Source organism: Rhincodon typus, chromosome 14, assembly GCF_021869965.1.
Source record: "Rhincodon typus isolate 14 chromosome 14, sRhiTyp1.1, whole genome shotgun sequence".
Taxonomy (NCBI): Eukaryota; Metazoa; Chordata; class Chondrichthyes; order Orectolobiformes; family Rhincodontidae; genus Rhincodon; species Rhincodon typus.
In genome coordinates, this window is record NC_063345.1 from 2,801,461 (window position 1) to 2,822,207 (window position 20,747).

General features: G+C 42.3%; 1 protein-coding gene across 1 annotated transcript in view; it reads left to right on the top strand.

Annotated features, from left to right (window-relative positions):
• LOC109930320 (tripeptidyl-peptidase 2-like) overlaps window positions 1–20,747 on the top strand; it is a 121,386-nt gene that overhangs the window by 27,872 nt on the left and 72,767 nt on the right. The window contains exons 5-9 of the mRNA XM_048605253.1: window positions 4,474–4,598; window positions 11,082–11,245; window positions 11,633–11,787; window positions 13,307–13,383; window positions 19,944–20,071. Of these exons, the coding sequence (XP_048461210.1) occupies window positions 4,474–4,598; window positions 11,082–11,245; window positions 11,633–11,787; window positions 13,307–13,383; window positions 19,944–20,071 (649 nt within the window). The remainder of the gene's footprint in view (window positions 1–4,473; window positions 4,599–11,081; window positions 11,246–11,632; window positions 11,788–13,306; window positions 13,384–19,943; window positions 20,072–20,747) is intronic.

Here is a 20,747-nt window from a genome sequence, read left to right on the forward strand (position 1 = left end):
ATGCTCTGCCTGTAGGGTTTCTTGGTATTACTGGCTGGGCCAGCATTTATTGGCCATTCCTAATTACCTGTAGCATGTGATGGTGAGCAGCGCATCTTCTAGATGATACATACTGCTGCCACTGTGTCAGTGTTGAACAGAGATGCTAAATACCTCTCAAAGTGTATTTCTGGGAGAGAGAGGAATTGGCTGAATAAGGAAGTCAAGGATAACATCAAGGCAGAGACTAGAAAACTAGGGCATATCATACTGCAAACATTAGTGGCAATCTGGAGGATTCAGAGAGTTTTAAATGTCAGCAAAGGGTTACTAAAACAAAATGAATAGAGCTAAGATGAACTATGTAAGTAAACTAGTAGAAAACGTCAACACTGATACCAAATGTTTTTATAAATTTATAAAAAGGAAAAGATTAGTGAAAGTAAACATTGGTCCTTTAGAGGACCAAAATGGTGAGGTAATAAATGGGAAACTCAAAAATGGCAGAGGTACTAAACCAATATTGTGTCTCTATTTTCACAGTCGAAGATAATAATTTCTTTCCAAAAACTGAAGTTACTACAGAGGAACTCTGTGAAATTACTATAACTATTGGGAGAAGGTATTAAATAAACTGATGCTGTTAAAGGCAGATAAGTCCCCAGGGCCTGACGGCCTGCCCCCTAGAGTATTAAAGGAGGTAGCAGCAGAGATAGTTGTCCACTTTTGATTTGCTTACTTGAGCAAGGATGTGGTGATGCTGGAGGCAGTTGAAAGGAGCTTCACCAGATTGATTCCAGAGATGAAAGGGCTGTCGTATGAGGAGTGGTTGAATAGCTTGGGCTTGTACTCGCTGAAGCCCAGAAGAATAAGGGGAGGGGTCTGATTGAGGTATATAAAATGCTAAAGGGTATTGACAAGGTGGATGTTGAACAGATGTTCTTCATTTTGGGACAGTCTTGAACATGTGGTCCTAGACATAGAGTGAGAGGAAGTACATTCAAAGCTGAAATGAGGAGAAACTATTTCCCTCAGAGGATTGTGAATCTGTGGAACTCACTGCCCTAGAGTGAAGTAAAGGCAGAATCAATAAATAGTTTCAAGAAAGAAATAGATCTGTTTCTGATGAAAAGTAGGATAAAAGGTTATGAGTAGCAGGTGGCAAAGTGGAGTTGAGACCAGGATAGGATCAGCCAGGATCATGTTAGATGGCACAGTGGGCTGGATGGCCCAGTCCTGCTCCTATTTCCTATATTCCTGGGTACTAATTGGATAGCCCTTTCAAAGAGTGTGACCCTGAATGTTGTCCTTCTGTACAGTAATTTGATCCCAGATGTGGAGAGAATTTTTCCAGGTTTGGTTGATGTGTTCAATATTTCACACCATAAACATATGTAAAGAAAGAAAAAGTCTTTGCTTTCTCAACGCCCTCTCTTTGGATTGAATCATGTAGCAGTGTGGAGATATTGCTGGCAATGACTGTTCAGCTGTAGGTAATTAAGTACTTTTTATTTCCCATTTTCATCTGGCCTGTATGCGGATCCTGCCTGCCCCCATACAAAATATATGCTGGCAGTATTGCAGTGTGTTGAGGAGAGAACACAGGTTGGAGTCAGTTACTGCTATTTATATGCACAAGTTGCAGACATGTTGCATAGCAGAATCATCAAGAGTGTTTAATGTGCCAAAGATTTCAAAGACAAATGCTGTTTCTTTCAGCATGTTGCTCCCTGCAAAGACTCCTTACACATTTAATCTATACCATTTGCAAGAGTGATGAATCAGATGTCACCTGGTGAAATTAGCAGCATTTAAACAGTTGTTCTCTTTTACATGACTAGCCCAGTCATCTCTGTTCATGTATGCAGAGGAGTTTCTGAACCGTAGGTGAAATTAAAGCAGGCATTACATTTGGCTTTCTTTGCTTGGGCGCAAACTTTGCAATTGGCATACATGTGCAAACTTATGTTTTGTTACAAATACCAGTCTATGAGCTGGCAATGGTTGGGTTTGATATCGCAGTGAGATTTGGTTTAGCCTTACTCAAGCTGTTGGCTCCATCTATTGTACAGCAGTTACTACAAGTTGGTTGCGGAACCTTGAGTAGGATGTACATTTATCTCTGGAACCAGTGCATTTCTGTTGTGCCATCAATTTAATGCCTGATCTATCCCAAAATTGAGTGCGCTCAGAACTAATTTATAGACATAAAGACAGAATTAAGCTACAGTTAATAAATCAGTTAGTCATTAAGCAGAGCTGAATGTGGCACTTCATTCAATAAATAATTACAAACTTAGTCATTGAGCAAGGATTTTCAGAATTTCTAACATGTCTTGAGGTTGAATCCAACCCATCCTAGAATTTTGCTATACAGATTGTGCATTATTTTGATTTACTGTATTCACCTAGGTCTTTGATTTTATATGTGAACGCCTTTTTTAAATTGGATAGTCAGCCAAGATTATGTGGCCAAGTCTCTAGACCTGACAACATTCTGACTCACTGACTTCTTTCTGATGTCCGAGCCTTCTTTTCAAGACAGCAAATATATCCAAACAACATCTTCACTCCCTTCATTCTAAATCACACCGAATTCCTCATTTCTTTACATCATCGACTTTTCTTAGGGGGCAGGATAGCTTAATTGTCTAGACGACTGTTTTGCGATGCAGAGTGACGCCAGCAGCGTGGGTTCATTTCCCCCTCTGGCTGAGGTCACCATGAGGTATGGTGATATTTCAGGTGAAACTCATCGCCAGTCATCTCTCTAACGAGAGAGCAGCCCTGTGGGTTGTCTGAGACAATGGTGACTTTTCTATTATAAATTTTATACCAGTTAACCTTTAGCACTTTTGTTGCATTAAATGGTAATTATTCTTGGATCTGGTCAAGGATTAGGCCTCTGTGACTCCTCAGTTTCTCAATACAGTTAGTCCTCTAACACAATGATGAAAAAATTGTAACTGGATGTTCCTTCTGTGATCTGGACTTGCTTGGAATACTTAGGGGTAGGTGACGGGCAATGTTAACTCTAGATTCCACTAACCAGGCACTGTCGCTTAACCAAAATGATATTGGGCATTGCTAACAAATTGCAAGTATAAGAACCAATGAAACCAGACTTGTGCTCACTGCAGCATCAGAATAGACAGCCTCTGTTAGCCAGGCTATCATTAACAAATGAAGAATATACTCTTTCCTTGTGTATTCTGTAATTGTAGCTGGTTATAGAATCTAACGGCATGAAATAAGCTGTTCAGCCCAAAGTGCCAGTGCCCTGTCTTGGCAACAGCTATCCAATTTGTCCTGTTGGCTTTTTCTCTCAATCATTTATACAATTATTTGTTAAGTAGGTATTGAATATATCTCCAACAGATTTCAAGCAAAGCAGCCCAAGTCACACCAACTTGTCTTAATCGAGAAAAATATCCCCATTTCCCTTCTGGTTCCTTTACCAACTACCTGAATCTTAAATTTGTGACTTTCGGGTACTGACCCATTTACCTCTGACTAGACAGTCACACCTCACTTATTCTTTCAAAATTTTTAATAATTCTGAACATCTTATTACTATCTCGTCCTAACCTCCTGTCTTTCCTATCTTTTCCTGTCCTATGGGAAACAATCCCAGCTCTTTCAATCTTCATATTTGCTGAAGTTCCTGATATCATTCCTTCACTCTTTAATTGATTGATTTATTGTACCGAAATACAGTGAAAAGCTTTGTTTAGGAGCAGTAGACAGGCAGATCGCAGCCAGCAAAGGATGTACAGATCAAAAAGACTTAAAGGCATGCAGGTTACATTATTTGAGGTTAGAGTCCATTCAACAGTCTGATAACGGCCAGAAAGAAGCTATTTCTGAACCTGCTCATGCATGTGTTCGGGCTTCTGTATCTATTACCTGATGGAAGAGATTGTAGGAGTGCATTACCAGGGTGTGATAGGTCTTTGATGATGTTGGCTGCCTTTCCGCGGCAGCGAACCGTGTAAATAGAGTTCGTGGATGGAAAGTTGGCTTCCATGATGGTCTGAACTGTGCACACCACCTTCTGTAGTTTCTTACAGAATAGCAGTTGCCGTACCAGGCCGTTATGCACCCGGACAGTATGCTTTCAATGGTGCATCTGTAGAAGTTGGTGTGGACCTTATGGACATGCCAAATATCCTGAGACACCTGAGGAAGAAGAAGCGTTGTTGTGCCTTCTTGACTGTCGCGTCTACGTGGGAAGACCAGGATAGGTCATCAGTTATTGTCACTCTGAGGAACTTGACGCAATCTACCTTCTCAACCTCAGTTCTGTTGGCGTAGATGGAGGCATGCTCTCCTCCTTTCTTTCTGAAGTCGATGATCAGTTCTTTAGTTTTGCCGACATTGAGAGAGAGATTGTTCTCATTGCACCATGTCACCTCTATCTTCCTTCTGTATTTTGACTCTTTGGTGTTAGATAAGGTGTTAACATTGTTTTCTTTCAATTGAACTTTCCAACAGGAAGAGAAATTGGTACTGGAAGATCTTCAGTGCCAAGTTGATCAGTTGGATCTTTTGGAGAAGAAATACTCTGACCTTGGACCTGTCTATGATTGCTTGGTTTGGCATGATGGAAAGACTTGGAGGTAAATTTAGTGTCAATCTTTCAGCTTTGGATATAATGGATAACAACTTTTACCTGTGACAATTTCTGACAGATAGTTAACCACCTAAGATCAATTGTGTGATTTTTTTAAAAAAGTGAGCCTGCGTCATAATGAAAAATGTATTGATCAGGTACTTATTCTAAGCAATGACGTGGAAGAATCAATTCTTTCTTTACCTATAAAATACACAATGACGGTCAGTTCCAACGTGCATCTGATGATGATTGCAACGAAGTGCAGAAATTGATTTGGAAGCAAAGTAAGTCTTTGTGTATTATTGAAGCAATCTAGCTGTAGTTCCAAAAGGAGGCAGGAACTGTGTGAAATGTTGTGACTGCTTGTTAAATCTTTGCTCTGCAAAGTTGTGCAGAGTTGGGGTGAGGGCCAGAATGGGACTGGAACAAGGAATGTTACACACACCCCACGAAGAGACAGGTATAACTGGGGCCCATGCAGGTACCCATGGCCACCCCTCTCTGATCTGCAGAAAAGGAGAAAGTTAAAAGTGAAGTTGTTGAGGGTGAGGATGAGCTCAGCCAAGCCGAGGAGGGTGGTGGTGGTGGTGGCGGTGGTTGGAGATGGTTCAGGCCTTCGCTCCAGGAAGAAGCGGAGTGCCGTAAGACCATCCTGGTTGGGGATGGACGTGTAAAGGGATTGCACGTCCATGGTAAAGAGGCGGTGGCTGGAGCTTGCAAACTGCAAATTCTGAAACTAGCTCAGCCTTTGCAAAGTAGAGGGCAGTATGCCAGACTACGACTGCATCACCCTTATCAGCAGGCTCAATAACAAAGTCAGACTTAGATTTAAGTGTTTGGAGGGAGATAGGTTAGATTGGGTGAAGGGGGCGGAGAAATTGAGGCAACCAATGTCATGTCGACAGTTCTCAATGAACAGATCGAGTGCAGGTAAGAGGCCAGAGGGAAAGGTCCAGGTGGAGGGAGAGTGTTTGAACTCTGCAAAGGGGTCTATGGGACAGTGAGTGTTTCTGGGTTTGCCAGGTTTGAGCTTCGACCGTAGCTGTCAGATACCTCCTCCTATCTTCCCCTGGATTATGACCTCCACCGTGGCATATCAGGCCATTGTATCGACTCCAGAAACCGACCTTATTTCATCTGGTGATCTTCCTGCCACTGCCTCCAAGCTGATAGTCCCCCAGACCTGCACAGCTCACTTCTACCTCCTTCCAAAAATCCACAAACAGAACATGTCATTCTGCCTGTCGAGTCTGCAGTACCATTCAATGTAATCATGGTTAATCTGATAATCTTCACCTCCCCTTTACTGCCTTTTTTTCTATAACCCCTGATGCCCTTCGTGTTTAAATATCTGCTTCTCTTGGCCTTAAATATACTTAAAAAAAAGTAGAGGAAGTGCTGGAGAGATTCAGCAGATCTACTATGGGGGCAGAGTCCTTGTGCATATTAAAGGCTGAATTCAAGAGATTCTTGATTAGGATTACAGGGAAAATTCAGGAAAGTGGACACAAAGAGTGTTAGATCAGCCGTAATCCTGTTAAATGGAGGACTGTCTGGGCAGACCCATTGTGTCAGCCTGCTCCTGCCCCACAGAACTGATCGCTTCCTACCTTGACTCAGTCTTCTCTCCCTCAGTCCAGTCCCTGCCCACGTACATCCATGATTCCTCTGACGCTTTAAGCCAGTTTCAAAGTTTCCAGTTTGCAGGCTCCAACCACCTCCTCTTTACCATGGATGTACAATCCCTTTACACATCCATCCTCAACCAGGAGGGCCTCAGGCCTCTCCGCTTCTTCCTGGAGCAAAGGCCTGAACCATCCCCACCCACCACCGCCCTTCTCGACTTGGCAGAACTCATCCTCACCCTCAACAACTTCTCTTTTAACTTTCTCCTTTTCTTCAGATCAGAGAGGGGTGGCCATGGGTATCTGTATGGGCCCTAGTTATGCCTGTCTCTTCGTGGGGTGTGTGTAACATTCCTTGTTCCAGTCCCATTCTAGCTCCCACCCACAATTCTTTCTCCAATATATCAATGATACCATCGGTGCTGCTTCCCTCGCTTGCCCAGAATTGGAAAAGTTAATCGATTTTGCTTCCAATTTCTACCCTGCCCTCACTTTCACCTGGTGTATATCTGACTCTTCCCTTCCTTTCCTCGACATCTCTGTTACCATTTCTGGAAATAGACTGGCTATTAATATCCACCATAAACCCATTGACTCCAAAAGTTACTTTGACTACACATCCTCGCACCCTGCTTCCTGTAAAGACTCCATTTCATTCTGACAGTTCCTCCATCTTGTATGTTCAGACGAGGCCAACTTCAACAAGGGAGCCTCCGAAATGTCCACCTTCTTCCTCATCCAAGGATTCTCCAGCACCGTTGTCGACAGGACGCTTGACTAGGTCTGACCCATCTCCTGCACTTCTGCCCCCAACCCTATCTTCTATCCCGCAACAGCGATAGGCTTCCCCGTATCGTCGCCTACCATCCCACCAGCATCCACATCCAGAAGATCATCAGATGCTATTTCTGCCACCTCCAGTGAGATGCCACCACCAGACACATATTCCCCTCCCCTCCCTTGTCCACCTTCCGCACGGACCATTCCCTCTGGGACACCCTGGTCCACGCTTCCTTCACCCCTAAAACCCCTCCCACTGCCCCATGCCACCTTCCCCTGCAACACCTGCCCATTTACCTCCTCCATCCCCAGTATCCAAGGGCCAAAACATACTTTCCAGGTGAAGCAACACTTCACCTGCACTTCCCAGAATCTAGTCTACTGCATTCGTTGCTCACAATGTGGTCTCCTCTACACAGGGGAAACAAAGTGTCGACTGGCTGACCGCTTCACAGAACATTTATGCTCTGCTCGCAGAAAAGACCCTGAGCTTTAACACACCACCCTGTTCCCTGGCCAACATCTCTGTCTCAGGCTTGGTGCAGTGTTCTAGCCAAGCTCAGCGCAAGCTGGTAGAACAACACCTTATTTTCGCTTGGAGACCCTGCATCCCTCTGGACTCAATCTCAAGTTCAATAATTTTAGAACCTAAACTTTCCCATGTCCTAGTCCCCTACCCCACACACCAGGCCTTGTTATCACGTATTCTGCCATTACACACTACCTATTATTAGTCACTGACAGTCTCCATTAACAGATATTCTCCCTCCTAGCCAGATTGTTATCAACTCCTTTTATCATAGAAATTATAGAATCATAGAATCCCTACAGAGTGGAATTAGGCCATCCAGCCCAACAAGTCCACACTGACCCTCCGAAGAGAGTCCCACCCAGACCCAACCCCCTTCCCTATCCCTGTTACCCTGCATTTCCCGTCGCTAATGCACCTAACGTACACATCCTTGGACACTGTGGGCTATTTAGCATGGTCAGTCTATCTACCTTGCACATTTTTGGACTGTGGGAGGAAACCCACACCGGGAGAATATGCAGACTCCACACAGACAGTTGCCCGAGGTTGGAATCGAACCCGGATCCCTCACGCTGTGAGGCAGCAGTGTTAACCACTGTTGTCCTCTCTCTTTGGGCTCTATCTCCACCTATCATTTACTCCTTACATCCTGCCCCTGCCTATCTTCTGCATATAAATTGACATTTTGCTAGCTGCCATCATTTTTGAAGAAGGGTCACCAGATCCGAAACGTTAACTCTGATTTGTCTGCACAGATACTGCCAGACTTGCTGAGCTTTTCCAGCAACTTCTGTTTTTGTTCCTGATTTACAGCATCCACTGTTCTTTAGGATTTTATAATCCCAAACTGAACTAGTCCCACCTGCCTACTTAACTAATTGTATCCTTACGTATTTTTACATGTGATTTGGAGTTACCCTTTTAGGACGGACATGAATGAAGTTTTTTTTCCACATTGTGACACCACCCGCATGAGCATCTGCACTTTGTATGCGACAAACGACAACACCTTCCAGTCGCCAACCATTTTAACTCCCCCTCCCACTCCCTGGGTGACATGTCCATTCTGGGCCGCCTCCATTGTCACAATGACACCACCCGCAAATTGGAGGGACAGCACCTCATATTCCACCTCGGGAGTCTACAGCCCAATGGCATAAACATGGAATTCACCAGTTTTTAAAATCTCCCCATCACCAGCCTCATCCTATGTCCAACCCTCCCTCTCATCTCCACCTACTTGACTTCACACAACCTGTCCACCTTCTCTCTATCTGCCTCAGCCACCCCACTGACCAATCCCCACCACTCTCTACCTGCATCCACCTATCTTCCCCAGCTCCACCCCTCCTCTCTCTCTCTATATATTTCCCAGCTTCCCCTTCCCTCATTTCTGAAGAAGGGTCCCAACCCGAAACGTCAACTTTCCTGCTCCTCTGATGCTGCCTGGCCTGCTGTGTTCCTCCAGTTCCATACTGTGTTGTTTCTAACTTCTTGCTAGGTAATGGATTCACGGGAGCAATGATAATGTGAAATTTGGAAAGCAATAGACCATAGAACAGAGCATGTCATTCAGCCTATCGAGTCTGCAGTACCATTCAATGTAATCATGGTTAATCTGATAATCTTCACCTCCACTTTATTGCCTTTTTTTCCATAACCCCTGATGTTTAAATATCTGCTTCTCTTGGCCTTAAATATACCTAAAAAACAGAGGAAGTGCTGGAGAGACTCAGCAGATCTACTATGGGGGCAGAGTCCTTGTGCATATTAAAGGCTGAGTTCAAGAGATTCTTGATTAGGATTGCAGGGAAAATTCAGGAAAGTGGACACAAAGAATGTTAGATCAGCCATAATCCTGTTAAATGGAGGAGCATGATTGAGGGGCTGAATGGCCTACTCGTGTTCCTACTACTTTATGGTCTTAGGACTGACAGCATCTGTGGTGTGAGAAAAACAGTTGATGTTTCATGTCCAAGCTGGCTTCTTCAGAACTGAAAGACATTGTAAAATAAATTCTATGCTGAAGACGGAGGAAGCAGAGAAGGAAGTGGAACAGATTGTGAGAGCTGCCAGAGGCAAAGACACAGGGATTCCTAATGGTGCGAAGGAGAAGTAGAGATGTAAAATGTATCATTTTCTGAATAAATAAGGACGGGAAAGGTGAATTTAACTACCCAGCCTCAACAACCCTCTGCGGTGAAGAATTCCATAGACTCAAAATCTCTGCAAAACAAAAATTCTTCTTTATCTCTGTCCTACTTGAGTGATCTCTTATTCTGAGAATATTCCCTCTGATCCTAGACAAGGGGAAACAATGTTTCTGCATCTACCCTATTGATTCACCTTAGAATCTTGTATGTTTCAATAAGGTCACCTCTCATTCTTCCTAACTGTAATGAGTACAAGCCCAGTCTCTCCTCTCCTCCTTACCAGGGATCAACTTCATGAATCTGCTTTGGAATGCCTCTAATACCAGTAAACCTTTCCTTAGACAAGGGGATCAAAACTATTCACAGTATTTCAAGTGTGGTCTGATGAGTGTCTTATGTAGTTTTAGTAAGACCTCCCTATTTTTATATTCCATTCCCTTTGAAATAGAGACTCATATTCCATTTGCCATCCCTATTACCTGCTGAATTTGGATCCTAGCTTTTTGTGATTTATGCACAAGGACTTCCAGGTTCCTTTGTGCTTCAACTCTTTGGAGTCTTTCTCCTTTTATATATTATTCAGCTCCTCTATGCTTCCTGCTAAAATGCATAACCTTACATTTTCCTACATTGTATTCCATCTGCCAAGTTTTCATCCACTCATTTAAATTGTCTGTATCCATCTGTAGACTCTTTGTGCCATTCTTACCAGTTGCCCTTTTTGTGCCATCCACAGACTTAGTGAAAGTGCGTTCGCTTCTGTCATTCAAGTCATTGATATGTTTTGCAAATAATTGTGGTCTGAGCACTGATCCCTGTTACAGGTTGCTATCATGAAAATGCTCCTCTTAACCCAAATCTCTGACTTTCATTGGTTTACCAATGCTTTCTCCGTGCTAATGTACCACCTAAAACACCATGGGCTCCAATCTTATTCAGTAGTCTCATGTGTGGTACCTTATCAAATGCCTTTCAGAAATTTGAATATATTACTTCAACACTTACCTCCTTAAGGAATTGTAATATATTTGTTAGGCATGATTTTCCCATCATGAAGCCATGCTTACTCTGCTTGATGATATTAGTTATTTCTAAATACTCTGCTATTACATCCTTTCCAATAGAATTGATGATGTTTTCCCAGTGATAGATCAGTCATTTTTATTTCTCTTTCAAAGAGCTGCCACAGGCACAGTGGACAGAGTGGTCTGATTTTGTGCTGTGTGTTTAGGGTCCAGCGTCCACTGTCCAGGCTCCACATTCCAGTTGCAATCACCTATGCAACATCAGTGCAATAGCATAGTCACCATCAAACGTTCTGCAGTTACAACATAACATGGGGCATCACATGCGTGACATTTACCCTTTATACACCACTCTTCTTTCTGTCTTTGTAGAGCCTGTGTTGACACCAGTGAATGTGGAGACCTGAGCAGCTGCAGTGTACTCGAGAACTACAGAGAAGAACATGAATATGCACAGATGGGAAAATCTGAAATGCTGAATTACTCTATCAACGTCTATGATGATGGGAACACTCTCTGCATCGTCACTAATGCAGGTAAGTGTGGGACTGGACAGAAAATGCGTATTGTCTAATTTTGAGAAGTAAAGCAAAGAAATAAGCTGGATCTATGTTTTTAATCTGGAGAAAATAAATTACAAATATTCTGAGTAAAGTTTTAGAATTACCAAAGAGAAGTGAAGGTTTATTTTCAATATAGCGAATTGTTATCATCTACACAGTACTTTCTAAATGGGAGGAATCAGTAGTAATTTTCAGAAAGACGTTTGCTAGACAATTGAAAGAAATAGAAGAAAAGAATCCAGGGCCATGGGAAAATTGATTGGGTAGCTTTTTCAAACAGCTAGTGTAGGCAGCTGGGCTGAATGGCCTTCTCCTCTGCTGTATCATTCTATGAAAAGGGTGTCCATTGTATATACGCAGGGTCCCATGGAACACATGTAGCTGCGATTGCAGCTGGATACTTCCCAGGTGAACCAGAAAGGAATGGTGTGGCTCCCGGTGCCCAGATATTGGCCATCAAGGTGGCCGACTCCAGGTTAAACACTATGGAAACAGGGACCAGCTTAATCCGTGCAGTAAGTATTATTCTGTTCATTGACTTCAGTTTATTATTGTAGAAAAAAACTTTGTTCCAGTTGCATGATAGTGTATTCAGTCAGCTCTGTACAATGTTGTTTCATAAGAGACTGGAACAAATGTTTCATCCGTTGTTTGTCTCTCCCCTTAGATGATTGAAGATTTACAGTCTCTGTGCTAAAGTGAAATGAAGCACTTTCCAGCCCAGTGTTACATTGCTTGTGGGCTACTCCACTTAGAGCTGATTTCTGATGTCCGAGCTGCGCTACATTACGTAATTAAAGTTCCCATTTGACTTTTTTCTCCAACATTATCCTGATTAGCCTCCTGTCTTCCACTTCCCACAGTCTTGAGCGCATCAGAATTCTGCTGCCCAAATCCAATCTCACTCCAAGTGCCATTCATCCAATATCATTATATTTGCCTATTTATATAATCTCAAGTGCTACCAACACCTCAAGTTCAATATTTGTGTCTTTGAGTTGGATTCCCTAAATCACCTTCCTATCTCTGTAACATTCTCAACGACATCAAGCCTAAAATATTCTCATCCTTTTTGGTTCTGGTCTCTTTTATTGCTACTTTCTTTGATCAACCATAAACAGCCTTGTCTTTAGCCAGCTAGGCCCTGAGCTCCTCCTCTAAACCTCTTTATGTTACCCCTTCAAAATGTTTCTTAAAGCTTATGTAGTCAATCAAAGGTTTGCCCTTTGTAAGAATGTCTCCATTGTATCAGTATTAGTTTTGTATCTGATGGTCGTCTTGTTAACTCTATTGTGATGTAATGAGAGGAGCTGCCCTTGATATCAAGGCAGCATTTGATTGAGTGTAGCATCATTGAGTCCAAATAAAATTAAGTCAGTGTGAATCGGGGCATTGCTCACTGGTTGGAGTGTACTGTGCGCAAAAGATGATGTTTGTGGTTGTTGGAAGTCAATCATCTCAGTTCCATAACATCTGTGCATAAATTCCTCAGGATAATATCCTCAGTGGAATCATCTTCATCTGCTTCACTAATCACCTTCCCTCCATCAGAAGGTCAGAAGTGGGGATGTACGCTGTGCAATATTCATCATCATTAGCATCTCCTCAGAAACTGAAGCAGCCTGCTTCCATGTGGAGCAAGACTTGGCCAACATACAGGCTTGGCTTGATAAGTGGCACACATGTGCCAAGCAATGACCATCTCCAATGATAAGATCTAACCACGGCCCCTTAATCTTCAGTGGTATTGCCATTACTAATTTCCCCCACAATCAACGTCTTACTATCAGTTATGGATGATGGACATACAGCAAATCGGATCCATTATAAATGGAGTAGTGTCATATGGTGCACTTTTGTTCAAGGCTGAAGAGACTATTCCATGAGAGGCAGGTTCTACATCAGTGCTGCAGTTGAAGTAGCTTTTCATTACCTTTGTGCAATGTTGTTTTCACTGTGTGAATACATGAAGGAACATCAAATAAAATCTTGTCAGCTGCAATTAAACACGAGTATTTTATCTTCTATTTCCAGATGATTGAAGTGATCAATTACAAGTGTGACCTTGTAAATTACAGTTATGGGGAAGCGTCTCACTGGACTAATGCAGGGTACGTAGAAATCCATCCTGTCTTACAGTGGTGTAAACTGGATCCTGTGGAGTTCATTTTGTGAACAGCCTTGTCTGTTGGTCACAGCTGCAGAAACCTTGTTCACTGATAAACTGTGTGCTATGTGGAACAAAGTATGAAAGGATTTATAGGTGTGCTAGCAGAATCCTCTCATTGTTTTTCGGTTCCTTCATTGGATTTGTATCATTGTATCTTGCAGTTGCATGTACCAGGAATTCATAGCACACAAACAGGCTATTTGGCCCAACTGGTCTGAACTCTACACCCAAATCCTTCCACCCTTTTTCACATCACCATACCAGCATTTACTTCTATGTCTTTCTCCCCCATGTGCATATCTATCTTCCCCTTACATTTATCCGTCTGTGTTCACAACAATTGCCTTTGGGTGGAATCTTCCAGACCTGGGAGCGAGAAGTGAGCTTTATTAGGTAGACTAGACCCTCACCACTTCCCTGAGCTTTGTGTGAATGAAGTTCTAGGTGGAAAGACCCAAGCTCTACCTTCCCCTCTTATCACCAATTGAGCCCTTAAGTGGTCAGTTAATGGCTGTTTGAGGGCCTCTGCCCACACAGGTTACCATCATTTCAGCTCCTGGTGGGATGAAAGAGTCACCCGACCCAACTGTTAACCAGTGTCTGTAGACTGTCCTTTCACAAGAAGGTGGTAGGGGCTTCCCTTATCTGTATATGTCTGAGGGACTGGTCTTCAGCCACCACCGCCCCCTGCCCCCGTCTCACTTCCAACCCCATACACCTCCATCTTCCCATGACTCCAAACTCCAGAAATCCCCCTTCCACCACCACCACCATCATTACCAAACAAGACTTACCTTTCTTCATTAGCGATCCTCTATCCTATGAGTTTATGGCTGATGCCTTGGTGGGACTTCCTGATATGGAGACCTTATTCCAGCAGAAATCCCACTGGTACCTAATCAGCTGTCATTGCAGGAGAATTCAGTGACCTTTCTTAGTTGTGGAAACTCTCCCACTTTAGGCTGTAGTCAGTACAGTCAGCGGCACAGTCCCCAACATTATTTATTCGCAAGTTCCACATTCTCACTACTCTGTGGGTAAATCATCTTTTTCTGCTTTTTTTTATTGGAATCACTAGTGACTGAGAGGGCCCTGGATAGAGAAGACAGGAAAATGATCTTTCCACTAATAGGAGAGACGAGGACCTGAGGGCACAGCCTTAGGGTGAAGGGACAACCTTTAAGAACTGAGATGAGGAGGGATTTCTTCAGCCAGAGGGTGGTGAATCTGTGGCACGTGTTGCTACAGAGGGCTGTGGAGGCCAGGTCATGGAGTGTATTCAAGATAGGTTCTTGATTATTGAAGGGTTGTGGGGAGAAGGCAGGAGAATGAAGTTGAGAAACCTATCAGTCGTGATTGAATGATAGAGCAGACTTGATTGGCCAAATGGCCTAATTCTGCTCCTATATCTTATGGTCTTATATTTATGACGTCCAACTTATAGATGCAAGTTTTGTTTGTCACAGTCATTTTATATTGAATTTATTACGCCAGGAAACCTTGGCAAGTTGCAAGAATTAAGCGGCCCAATTTGTTAGCTTTTATTGGCATTGTTTTTCAAGTTTATTCAATTCACTAAAATTTTAATTGCAAATTGGGAACTGAATATCCTGGTTTATTGGTACCAGTGTTTTCAGCAGATTGACAAATTAATAATTGTGAGGAAAATAAAGCTGCCTTCCCCCGGCAACACCTGTCAGGCTTTATGCAAAAAAGGGCGGAAGGAAAACAAACGTGAATAGCATTAACTTTTGCTGATGTTTTTGGAAAGAAGCCAACCCTGTTGATTATTACTTGTATCCTTGGAGATTTGCCTTTACTGAGAGAGTTTCTGTCTGGTCGTATCCCTTTCACCAGGCTTACAATTTGATTTACTTTTTATTTCAATAGTCGTGCAATGTGTTTAACTGTCAGTATTAAGCTGACTTATAGAATTATAGAAATAGTAGAGAGATGGCTCATCCAAATGGGTTTGTGTTTGCTCCCAACACTGATCCCAACACTTTTTGAAGCACAGTAAACAACAGGGCAGTGAATAAGAGGGAGACAGTAAAGGGTCGGGAGTGGGATGGATGCATTTTAGTGCTATGAAAATGTGATAGCAGGATTTGAGCTGAATTAATTTAAAATATTTGATGATTTTTTTCTTGGCCCTATTCTTTGATGGGAATAAAACCACCGCAGCATTGCCAAACACCGGCCACAGGGTCTGAGAGCCCACAGATAGTGAGTGTGCGCCCTGCAGTGTGGTGAAGGCTTGGGCTGGAGAGGCTGGGTTATTTTCCCAAGAGCAGAGAAGGGTCGGAGGAAATTTGATAACAATAAGTATACTCATAAAGGGTTTAGATACAATAATGAAAAGAAAGTGTTTCCAGTGGTTCTGAAGGATTGATAACCAGAGAGCACTTGAGGTAAACCCTTAACTGAGTTTGGAGTCCACTGCCAGATAGGGTGCTAGGTACAGATTCAGTGGTTGCCTTCGAAGTGGAATTGGATAAATATTTTGAACAGAATAAAATTGAGGGGTTGTGGGAAAAGAGCCAGTCAGTGGGATTAACTGGAATGCATTTGTAAGAGCCAAACTGATTCAGTAGCCTCCTTCTGTGTGATATTATTCTATGATGCTATGATTTCCATTTATGTGCTGAGCGATTTCTTCTAACAGATGTGCCAGTGTCTGCCACAGTCACACCTTTTGTTAAGATATTGCAATAGCATTTTAATAATTCTCGGTAGGGGTGAGAAAGCATTATGGTGACTTGTTTGCTTATTATTTTGCTGGTATTGAGTTTATACTCCTTATTGTCAATTTGCCAAATACATCTCAATTACCTTTCAAAAGCTTTGATATTGCTAGAAACCACTTTTAGAACATGTTTTTAAACATTTTTATTCAGTGCGCAAACTCAATTGTTCACATGGCTTGATGTAACTATGATTGTTTTTATGGTTGATGTGAATTTTCATTGTACCCTGTTCCATGATCTGAACTTTTAGCTGAGTGATCAAACCAGTGCCCTGTTTGCCCTTTCAGATGTTTCGATCAATATTTATTGCTCAATCAACATACAGAAACACCAATATTTGGTCATTAAACCATTACAATTTGTGGGCTCCCTTTTTAACAGCACTGTGGATGTCCCATACAACCCGACGATTGCAGCAGTTCAAGGGGGTAGATCACCACCACCTTCTCCCGGGCAATTAATGCTAGCCTAGCCATCCCACTGGAAGGATAATCTCGATTTGTGAATGATTTTCAGCCCACTTGCTCTTATTCTTGTGACGAAGACGCCCACACCCTGACTCCAGGCATTCTCAATCATGACATGTGTATAGCACAAACCTGTATAAAATCTAGACAACACAGGTTAACAGGATCATTAAAGAAGACTAACCAGGGTAAGAAATGGAATCCTCGTCTTGGTGCACTAGGGACTGTACTATAGTCGACTATTGGAGTCAAAGCACATAGTTTGAGCAAATTACAGAAAGCCTAATACTATTATAAAATAAAACATACTGGAGAAATTCAGCATGTCTGGCAGTATCTGCAGAGATTGAATCTGTTTCTATGTTTTGAATCCAATTTGACTTTTCTTCAGAACTGAAGTGGAAATGTGATGAGTTTTTTGCCGTTGAAGTCAAATGTTGTATCCAAATTGATAATACATAATGGAAAACAGGCATGATGATCATATTAATAAACTTAACAATTAAGTTTTTGAGTTGTCTGTTTGCCAATTTGTCAAGGGCATTAAATTGAAGGGTCAAGAGAGTATCATAGAAGTTACTGCCAGGCTGGTTGTCAGAAGTAGAAAATATTCCATTCTCCAGAAATTATTTTTAATAAAGACTCACTAAATGCACATGCCCAAACATTGTGGAACAATCTAAACGGTTTAAGTTGCTCCTTTGATGTCCAAAAGCATTGCACAGAAAAACTGCGAGCTGTTCGAATTGAACTTTTTAAAATTAATTCCTTTTCTGGGATCTGGGTATTGCTAGCGACACCAGTCCTTGAGTTGAGTAGTTTGCTATTTCAGAGGGCAGTTAAGAGTTAACCACATTGCTGTGCTGGAAAGACTCATAGGCCAGACTGGGTGTGGACACCATATTTCCTTCCATTAAAGGGTATGAGTGAACCAGATGGGTTTTTACAAAAATTGATGATAGTTCCTGTAGCATCAATGAGACCACGTTTATCTTTCAAAATTTTAGTAATGGAGTTAAAATTTTACCTGCCATGGTGCGTTTTGAATCCAGAGATTACTCTGGCCCCCCAGATTACTGGTCAAGTGCCATTCCCACTACACCACGACATTCCCCCATGTGAGGTAAATGACTTAAGTTGACTGTTCTAGAATGGAGGGCTAAAGAAGCGGAAGAATTGAGTGTTTTGGGAGCTGTGGATAAATTAATTAAAGCAAATTGGCAGCTGGTTGAAGTTTTCATAACTGAAGAAAGGGCTCAAGGGAACATGCAGAATCACAATTAACCAGAAACATCTCTCTGTGGTATGCTGGCATGAGCATCAGCATCTTACTGAGTCAGTTTTCCCTTTCTTGCATTAGTGGCATTATTAATCTGTTCAGTTTAATAAATTCAGAATTGCAGTAAAGAAGGGAGACATCTTTAATGGTAAGATGTCAAAAAGCATGCAGAAGGAAAGGAATCTCGGATAGTATCTGCTGCACAGATAAAATAATAGTTAAAAATATTAATGCTGTTGATACACCCCAAGGTAAAGCCACAGGTGGTTCCCTAATTAGTAATCTAGATGAAAAAATTAAATGAGCAAAGAGATCTTGTTGAACTTGGAAATAACTTAGTTGACATGCTGTTATAGTATTGTGTACAGTCTTACACACCCCATTAAAGAGCGGTGGAGCCTGTTGTCACTGAGAGTTATGATGAGATATGTAGTGAAAGATTGCTTTTGCTGGTTGGTGTGATGGTTATGAGAGGCCACAAATTGAAAGTAATAACCAGAAACACCAAAGAAAGGGTAGGAGATCATTGTTTTCACACAGCAAGCGGTTAGAACTGGAACATTCTGCTGCAAATCTGTTTTGAAGCCAAGACCATAAAATATTATCTGGGAAGTAAATTTTTACTTGAATGAGTTGAAATGAACTTGTACAGGGAGTGAGATTAGACGAGATAGAATAACAAAGAGTATGGAGAGTGAGAAAGGGAGTGCATTTGGATGGAATGTATATTAGACAATATGGGGAATGAGCAGGAGGGTGGGATCAGTTGCAATAGTATATTAAAGTATTTGGAAAGTGGAACTAGACACAACTGTTTATGTAGACCATCGCTGAATTAGACTTGATGGGTAAAAGAGCCTTCCTGGTGCTGGAACATCCTGTGTTTCGCTCTGTGTCTTTGGATTGGAGATTGATTACAATCACACAGGGCTGTGGGGAAAGGTCTGGGGAGAATGTGTTGTTTCAGGAGAGATGCAATGTGCTGAGGAGTGGCAGGTGGAGTTTAATTTGGATAAACGCAAGGTATTGCATTTTGGTACAGCAAACAAGGGCAAGACTTATACAGTTAATGGTAGGGTCCTGGGTAATGTTGTAGAACAGAGAGACCTAGGAGTTCAGGTATATAATTCTTTGAGATTTTTAACACATGTAGACAGGGTGGTTAAGAAGGCATTTACCACACCTGCCTTCATTGCTCAGACTCAGACCTCTGAGAATAGGAGTTGGGATGTCATGTTGAGGTTGTACAGGATTGGGTGAGATCTCTTCTGGAGTACTACGTATAGTTCTGGTCGCCCTGCTATAGGAAGGTTATTATTAAATTGGAGAGGGTTCAGAAAAGATTTACTGGGATGTTGCCGGGAATGGAAGGTTTGAGTTATAAAGGTGAGCTGGATAGGCTGGGACTCCTTTCACTGGAGTATAGGAAGTTGAGGGGTGACCTTAATGAGGTTTATAAAATCATAAAGGGCATAGAAATGGTAAATGACAAGGGTCTTTTCCCTAGAGTGGGAGAGTTCAAAACTAGGGGTCATATTTTTTAAGGTAAGAGGAGAAGATTTAAAAAGGACATGAGGGGCATCTTTTTTACATAGTGGTTCGTATGTGAAATGAATTGCTAGAGGAAGTGGATGCAGGTACAGTTACAATATTTAAATGACATTTGGATAAGTACCTGAATAGGAAAGGTTTGGAGGGATTTGGGCCAAACGGAGGCAAGTAGGATTAGTTTGGTTTGGGAACGTGGTCAGCATAGACTAGGTGGGCCAAAGGGTCTCTCTTCAGTTCTGAGGAAGGGTCACCGGACCCGAAATGTTAACTCTGTTTTCTCCTCCACAGATGCTGCCAGACTACTGAGCTTTTCCAGCAACTTTGTTTTTTTTCCTGATTTACAGCATCCGCAGTTTCTTTGGGTCTCTTTCCATGCTGTGTAACTCTATTACTCTATACAACAGACTGAAAGGCCTTGGATGTTGTGTGATTCTATTATTTGTTTTCTTTCCTCCAGGCGTATATGCAAGGTGATTGATGAAGCAGTTTTAAAACACAATGTTATCTTTGTGTCCAGTGCTGGTAACAATGGGCCCTGTCTCTCCACTGTTGGCTGTCCAGGGGGTACTTCTACCAATATCATTGGTAAGTGCAGAATTAGCCCATTAAAGTGGTGAAGAAATGTGTGCTGCTGCTAAGTTAATAAACCTTATTGTGTTGAAGCAAAACTCGATGGTGGTGTAAGTGCTGTGATGAGGTTTCCCCTGGCTGGGGAATCTAGAGCTAGTCTGTGAATCTGCTCTGCAACCATGACCAGGACTCCTGAAGGCTGTGCTTCCTACCTGGTACCAGGGTTAGATTATGTCCCCAGGGCAGATTTTTTACAGAGAGTGGCTCATGTGTGGAATGAATTTCCAGAGAAAGTGGTGGATGTGGTTATAGTTACAGCTCTTAAAAGACATTTGGTTAAGTACATGACTAAGAAATATTTGGAGGGATATGGAGCAAGCTTAGGTACATGGGATTGATTTAGTTTAGGATTATGGTCGGCATGGACTGGTTGGACTGAAGGGTCTGTTTCTGTTCCGAATGATCCAATCACTGGAGAAGAAGATAGAGGAGAGCGATCCAGTCATCATCTCTCTCATTAGTACCAGCAACTTTGGTAGAGCTAGAAAGGGGTTCTGGTGAAAGATTTTGAACAGTTCAGATCTAAATTAGAAAGCATAACTACCAAAGTAATGAGACAACAAGACGTAGAGCTGGATGAACACAGCAGGCCAAGCAGCATCATAGGAGCAGGAAGACTGACGTTTCGGGC